This window comes from Primulina huaijiensis, chromosome 14 (genome assembly GCF_012295235.1).
Source record: "Primulina huaijiensis isolate GDHJ02 chromosome 14, ASM1229523v2, whole genome shotgun sequence".
NCBI lineage: Eukaryota > Viridiplantae > Streptophyta > Magnoliopsida > Lamiales > Gesneriaceae > Primulina > Primulina huaijiensis.
In genome coordinates this window covers 1,356,263-1,364,532 of record NC_133319.1, presented here as the reverse complement: position 1 = coordinate 1,364,532, position 8,270 = coordinate 1,356,263, and the positions used below count along the sequence as shown (strand labels likewise).

Sequence of the window (8,270 nt, the reverse complement as noted above, 5' to 3'; positions counted from 1 at the left end):
TTATAAAAAAACGCTAAGTTACAAAATTCATATATCTGTCAACTAAATTCTCAAATAAAAAAAATTAAACATATTGAAATCCTTTCTACATTAACATTTTTTCAAATTTCTTTGATTACTCTAAAATTTTTTGTGCTCTTATCAATTATTTAATGACTCATATTACTGTTTATATTTAAATTAAAGTTACCACATTCATATATTCATTGCCACCACCAACATCATTAAATGTAACACCCTTACAACCAATACCAAAATACATATACTCTATTTTCGAATTTATAATGACATATTTATGAAGTAGATCCTTCGTTATATTTTAAGATAAAACAATATTAAATTCAATTTACAACATGTTATTAAACTTCTTCTATTTGAACCCCAATTTAATCTTTTTTCTAACTATTTTCACTTTTATAAAAAAATTTTTTCCATATTTTCCACTTTTTTAAACAAAGTGTCAACTTAAAATACTAATCATTTAAGTACGGATATAAAAAATATAAAAAATACTATATTCATGATAATTATAGCTTTTAAATTTATATTAACAAATAAAACCTACACAAATAGACACACATAATTAATTACTCTTTAAAAATAAATATTTTCATATATTGTACTGTGAATCTGGGTAGAACACCTCAAGAATTGAGGTGACCATACCTAGTACATTAATAAAATGCATAAATATTTTAACTTGTCGAATAATTTTGACTAAAGATCAAAATCGATAAAGCATCAAACAAAATGGAATTTCTTCAAAAACTAAATCTTCATGTTTTATTAGGGTTATATATATCGGAACGACATTTACTATCCGGAAACAGGAACAAACATAAAAAGGTATTGGGAAGGATGAATCAAGGGAGAAGGTCGTCCCTTCCCTTACCCAAGCTCGGATATATAGCTAGATTACCCAGAAAAAAATGATTATTTTATGTTACGTCTCAAATATTCTCTCTTTTATGATGTAGTCAAATGTTAGTCTTTTGATCATCAATATTTTTGTTAATTTTCATAAAAATGTGAGACTCACGTAATCTAATGATATCGAAATAGGGAAAAAAACACTCTCATCGTACTATAGAATAACCCAAAAAAAAAAGCACTAGATGAGCAATTAAGGCAACACACAATTTTTTGTGACATCTCACGTGTCAATTTTATGATATAAATTTCAATTCTGACACAACTCAATGAAAAAATATTATTTTTATGTAAAAAAATATTACTTTTCGAAAATATAGATCGAATCAACCTATCTCATGAATATAGATCCGTAAAACGATTTCACAGTAGACCTGCTTTCAAGCAAAGTACTTAAAATCAACTAGTAACCTATTGATACCAAGTAGTTTAATACTATGTGCGTGTGTGCCAAATTGAAATTAAAATCAGGCAATTAACAGTGACGGCGCCATTTATTTATTATGAAAATAATAAACATTAACAATACATACAGTCATACATTAAAATTACAGGAGTACTACTCAAAGATCTAGGAATCAATTCTTCAAATTCTCTATGTAGCCGGCCCTTCATCCACATTCAATTTTGAGAAACAATCACTTTTTAATTGAGTGATTACAGTGGTCGACGATATATCGCAGCAGCTAGCTATATTAATTGTATACAATATAATTTGTTACAAAAAAAAAAAAAAAGAAGTCCTACCATGTTCTGAGAGAATTTTTTAAGTTAGGTAATTAAACTTACAATTATTGGGACAATGAATATTTGTTCATGATCATCAGAAACCTGATGATCTTTAAGGAAACAATTTTAAAAACTATATCTTATATTGATCATGTATAACTTCATAAGTAAGATTGAGGTAATCGTCTCTTGTATTAATGCATTATGCATCCACAGATCCACTACGATATATATACAATTTCGTAAGAGAATATGCAAAAGATCACAATATCAGATTCAAAAAACAGAATAAAATTCAAAATTTTCCACTTTTCTATAAACAAAGAATATACAGATTAAATCCTAGAACAAAACACAACATACTTGAATCCAGAAACACATTTAAGCCAAGAATATCCAAACTTAATCGTGATGGATGAATGTTTGAAAACAAACCATTTTCATGTAACAAGAACCATAAATAAACTAATTAATAGCCCAAAGGAAGCCTTCAGAACTCAGAGCATTCTTTCTGATAATTCACTGCCTTGAATAATTTAGTATTATTATCTTCATCATAATCATGCATAGAAAACATCCGGAATCCAGAACTCGAAGCCTGCATGAGATCCAACGTTAACTGTCCTCCGGTTTGTTGGGAGGAGCTGTTCAAGAACCGTAGATTCGATCCGTTTTGAATCCAAAAGTTCTCCATCTGATCATTATTAAAATTGGGATTATTCTTGCTGCAGGCTAAAATGGAGGCTCGATTTTCGGCGATGAGCTCTCGCAGGGCAGCACTCCGTCTCGTGGGAAGATCTGAAGAAGCAGAGATACTGTTCCAGGTGCAAGGATCTTGATTCGTCGATGACAGAAGAGAGAGAGCACACTCACTGCTGTTAGAGAAGTGGTGTGGGTTTCTGTTTGCGGCCATCATTTTCATTTCTGAGTGTAAGAATTTTTGTTAAATTTTAAATACCTATCATTTAATCTGTAATTAGATTCGTATACCCGAAATGTACATGAGAATGCAGCCCCATTAAGATGAAGTAACATTATATATAGTTTTGATAAGCTATATATTAATTGTACATATTTATATGAGTATCGATCAGATAACATTCATGTATGATGTAACGAAATATTACATCATATATACATATTTATATATGTGTGTATATATATTTTCAAAAGTATATTTATATATGCGACGTTAAGACAGAAACAACGATGGGCAAAAGTGAGGAGAGGCGATTATATATCTTTTCTTTTTCTTTTTCTTTTTTTTAACCTAGGTTTTTTTAAAACCTGGAACCCACAAAAAATGTTGACCGAGTCTAAATAACAAAACATCCTCATCAGCGCCAATAGACAATTACATATGTCAGCTTGTGTCTTAATTAACCTCGACTAAGACATAATAATAACAAAATAAATATGTAGATTAGACAAATTATAAATAAAATCCTTCAATATTCACATTAAATATTTTATATAATGGAGTATGTCGGATTGCTTATTTAAAAAACTTCGAAGGCAAGTTTGATTCTAGACTAGTCATAATCATAATTCAAATAATAAACATAAAAAATAATGTTCAAATCTAATTTTAAAAAATAATACTCTAATAATTTGTACCTTGGACAGATCTCTTAGCAAGGGAGTGCTCTTGAGAACTCTTTCTTCTTCTCTCATTATGCCCCGCCAGTCTCCTTCTGCAACTTCTCTTTGATTCATCAAACTCATTCACGGTATGAAACCTGCGAATTTAAAACAGAACTTCCTAGAAATCATCTCAATTATCCAAAAATAATTCTACTTTCGACTTATAATTATCAAAATTATTACCTGCTACATTGTTGGCAGAATCGTTGTTCAATTCCGAGAACTAGTACTTTCGGGGCTTTTGCGTGCTTCTCGCAAACTTTGTGCCTCCTGTGATAATCCTTCACATTCGCCAGCACCGCCCCACAACCCTCCACCTGACACCTAGGCACCACCGCCGGAACGGTAGCAGGCACGGCCACAGCTGGGCCCGAAGTTTTCTCCCAGCTGGGGTCGCAGAATTTCCCTTTCTTGTCCGTGTAAGATGTGCCGGCCGAGCTCCTAGGAAGATACTGCCTCTTCCCCAGCTTCATGAACGTCAAACGCGGGTCCGGGTGGTGGTAACAGGGCCCTTTACCCGAATAAAGAGATGAAGACACAGAACGAAAATGCAGTTCCGCATTCTCTTCTTGATCCTGGCGCAGCATCAGCGCTTGAAAACCACCAGCTTCCACCTGCAGGCCGGCTGAGGTGGACGGCGCTTGGAAATTATTGCCAGCAAGATCCCATGATTCCCATGCAGGGTTCCCACAGCTATTACTATCATGCCCACCCACACCATCACCACGGCTTCCACCATTATTAAGCAGATTCCAGTAGTACTCCATCTTCTTCCACACTTCCTATTATGATTTATAGTGCGTGTTTTTCAAAAAAAAATCCCTGAAAATGTTGGAACCTTTTTGGAGTAGAAGTAGTTAGGGAAGTTGGCGCAGAAACTAAACGAAAGAGGAAATGATTCTGCAGCTACAAAACTTGCGGGTATGGTTTTGTTTTATTCCAAAATAGAGAAAAGATTGTGGATTTGAAAATTTTGCGAGAGATTAGATTATTGATGACTTGATGTGATTGTGGGGGCGGAAAGCAGAGGACTGAGGAGGCTATGGTCCATTCAACTGCGTTCTGCTCCAATAGGGTTGTGTCCTTAAAGAGAAAAGCAGCAACTTCTGCAGACTAAGGGTCAAGGGATGAACAGAAATATAGATGACAATGAATAGGGTATGGGTCGGATTTCATACATCCATCCTCATGTCCATTTATTAAATTCATCTTCATACCCATCCCCATACCCATCGGGTATTGAATTTCATCATCATCCTTATACCCATCGGATTATCGGATACTCATACCCTACCCAAATACCCAATTATCATATACAATTGAATTTTTTCAAATTTAAATTGTTTCAATGAAGTTATTAATATTTAAAAAATTATTTAAATGAACAATAAGAAAAATTATTCACGTTATATTTATATATATATATATAATGAAGTTTTATATATTTTCTTATGTTTTAATATACAAAGCATCGTTTTCTTTAATTTTCAAATTTATGATTATATGTATTGAAAACTCCGAAAATCGGTGGATTGATTGATGAATCTTTAATATAAAGAAATATAATTTAAAATATATATACATACATATATGTATATATATTAATTTAAACGGGTATTCGGGCCGGGTGTGGGTCGGATTATATCAAACCCGCTTCCATATCCGAACCCGAAAATCCCCATACCCGATTACCCAATTATTTAATCGGGTCTAAAAATCCCTCCATACCCTCTTCTATTCGGGTCGGTATCGGATCCTCCAACGGGTTCGGAGGAAATTGCCATCCCTAAACAGAAGATGGAGCTTGAAAAGTTACATCCAAAATTTGGGAACAACAATATAGATTACCCTTTTTATTGCATATTGTATGTTCTTGAGCAATTGGTGAAATTAATTTCTAAAAAAGTTCCATTTTTTTTTTCTTGTTGAAACTGTCGATATATAGTTTCTTACTCTTTGTTTTAATTTGTAACCGGGGAAAACATAGTATAATTCTTTGAAAACAAAATGAATATAATACATTTTATTTGTCGGGTCACGTTATAATTCATACCATGTCATTGTTATCAACAAAATAATGATTATGCTTGTGTAAAAAATAATTTGTGCATAAATTACAATAAATATCGTTGGGTGCAATAATTGTCCCTACTTGGTAGAGCGGTCGAACTGTGAGAGCCCAGCCCAAACACATTACACCCAAGTCCAACTCATGTTGAATCTTCTCTCCTATCTCACGTAACCTTATGCCAGAAGCTTCTTTTTCTTTCTTTTTCAATTTCAAATCTTCTTCCATCGATTGTGGTCACACCGGTGATCCAAATATTAAAACAAATGCATATTCGAAAAGCTCGTGACAAGAGCTACGTTTTAGTATCGATATTGAAGGGTTTTTTGACACTTTTCGACAAACTCGCAATCGCTTTCATCGTCGAATTGCCGCCGTACGTCGCCGGAATTCAGAAATTGATTGAGGGGTTTTGTTCCCTATGTCATAGGTTTCATGTTGGTATATATATTGAGGTACAAATCATGATTCCAGCAAGGTTGTTGTATTTTTGTTGGGTTAAATTTGGTACCAATATTGATAATTGTTATATTATTGATTGTAGGTACAATAAGAGCCGATTAGAGGTATCTACCAGATTTTCGGAATTTATTTGGATTAATTTTGAAAATTTAGATTTATATAATTGGATTTCCGAATTTTAGTGTTCAATAATTAGGTGTTTAGCTGCTATAGAATTGTCATATATTATTTTTAGAAATTGTAAAGCCTAAATTAAGGATTTTGGAATTTTAGGCTAAATTAGTGAATATTGGAAAAAATAAATAGAATTTGATATGAAATATATTATTTGCTACAGGGTTGGATTCTTCGAGAAATCCTTAAGATATTCCGGTGGTAAATTAGAATATTTCAGTTGAAGTACGCATGAACTGTTTTATTATGACGTCTATATGATGTGAAATGACGTTGAGTACGTTGTAATGAGTTGTGACGTGCCTTATGTGCTTCTGTGAATACGTGATTGCATTCATGCATTTATTTGTGTTGATACTATTAGTGCATAGCATTTCGAGCCTTGACTCATTTGATTACTATTGATATTGATATTGATTTATCGAGTTGTTGTGTCATCAATGGAGCGGGTGGGTAAGATTAGTACTCCTGATGACTTGCATGAGGGCTGAGCGGGTAGCTCTCGTACCCTCAATGCTACGTGCATGGATGAGTGGTGACTTGATGTTGCGTTGCTACGTTCCTGGCACGGGTGGCCACTGTTACTGTTGTTGATGTGATTCATTTGGACTCCGTTTGGTATCCGTTATCGGTTGTTACCTTTCACCCATTGCATTGCATCGCATTTTACTTAATTTTATTTCATGTCAGTTATATTTGTCGTAATATTAATGGTTCGTCGTACTGGGGCTCGACCCCTCGTTTTTTTTTATGATGTGGTTGTTTTTGATGCCATAGCAGGTTATCCAGGAGGATTTGANTGTCACGCCCCGAAATCGAGACGTGTCATCGGCGTTGTTTAACAATTTAAAACCGTATAACAACAAGCCACGTAGTACATCAAATAGCCAAAAGCCAGTCTATTACATAAATCAATAATCGTCTTTACAATGCGATTAAAACGAAATGCGGAAGCGTATAACACGATAATATAACTAAGAGACAATGATAAGACTGGTCTTGAATTGGATTGACTTCATCACCATCCCCAAAAGTATTCTTGTTCTTTATCTTCGATTTGTTTCTCGTTCTTATCTGGAGGTGGGAATGTAAGGGGTGAGTACTTGGGAAATACTCAGTAAATGGGGGCCGATCGGGCATAACGAATATCAAGGTTATAATTATACGAATACATTATTATAATCTCAATCTTAAGCATGTTGAATCGAATATGAACAAGATACAAACATAGCACTGAAAATCATCTCCTTTTTCATGGTTTACTGATCAGTCCCCTATATGTTACTCCTCTAAGGGGCGAGGCCAAAAGAACGGTTATTATAACCCACCGCATCAGGGCCTTAAACAAAACATATCAAATATCGGAATTTCCTTGCCATTTCTAATTCGAATCATTACAGTGCATTTCAAAGATTTCAAACATGCTTTCAAATATTATAACGAATATCAATCAACAAATTGTTCAAAGATTTTCATAACAAATAGGAACGAATATATCATGCCGATCGAATTTCAAGAAACATACTTAATTTATTTTTTGAGCAAATGTGGACATACTTACGAAGAACAAGTATGTCGATATATATATCAAGTAGTACACTCATGAAATGCAAGTGTACGTAAAAGTATAACAAAAACTCACTTACTTGATGATAATCTTCAAAGATTTGAGGGAAAGACAACTAAAATTCGAACACGAAAGCTGCTGGACTGCGTCGAACCGGACAATAATTCGGCTACTGCGGTGCTTCGAAAATGGACAAGAATGAGTTGCTGAAATTTTCAGAATGTTGTGAATGTTTTGTGCCTTCTTTTTGGTCATCATGCATGGTATTTATAGGCTCATGGAAGGGAGGTGAAAAGGCTCTCATTCAAGGCCATTACATCCATGTTTATGGCCTTCTTGATGGCCTTAAACACCATTAACATGTTGTTATGTCTCTTCAAATTCCTCCATGAATTCATGGCTTGAAAACGTGGTTTAAAGGCTTGGCTTTGTGGCTCTTCAAATGTGGCTCTTCAAATTCTTTGGTCTTCACAGGCCCAAAATGGAAAATTTTAATCGCTTTCGCTGTTTACATTAATAAATCCTGGTTGTTTGGTCATTAAATATTAATCAGGAGCACGGGCCCCCACACGAACCGTAGTGCTTGAGCTGCTATGCGGTTTAAAAGATTTGAGTTGCACCATTACCACCAGATATAGCTTTTAGTAAAGTGGCAAGCGCTCGGTCCTACAATTGGTATCAGAGCCAAGGTCACGA

General features: G+C 34.2%; 1 protein-coding gene across 1 annotated transcript; it reads right to left on the bottom strand.

Moving 5' to 3' along the window:
* Positions 1-1,966: 1,966 nt before the first annotated feature.
* On the bottom strand, positions 1,967-4,434 carry LOC140957718 (uncharacterized). The gene is made up of 3 exons (XM_073415075.1): positions 3,487-4,434; positions 3,277-3,398; positions 1,967-2,583 (listed from the first exon to the last, which is right to left on the bottom strand). Exons 1-3 carry the CDS (start codon positions 4,068-4,070, stop codon positions 2,150-2,152), a joined length of 1,140 nt encoding a protein of 379 aa, XP_073271176.1. The 5' UTR covers positions 4,071-4,434; the 3' UTR covers positions 1,967-2,149.
* Positions 4,435-8,270: the final 3,836 nt, after the last annotated feature.

Excerpts from the sequence above, each read along its gene's own strand:
- LOC140957718 (XM_073415075.1), bottom strand. The coding sequence starts at position 4,070 with ATGGAGTACTACTGGAATCTGCTTAATAATGGTGGAAGCCGTGGTGAT. Across the intron at positions 3,399-3,486 it reads TTCTGCCAACAATGTAGCAG|GTTTCATACCGTGAATGAGT; the intron begins GTAATAATTTTG and ends TTAAATTCGCAG. Across the intron at positions 2,584-3,276 it reads TGCTAAGAGATCTGTCCAAG|AAATGAAAATGATGGCCGCA; the intron begins GTACAAATTATT and ends TCTTACACTCAG.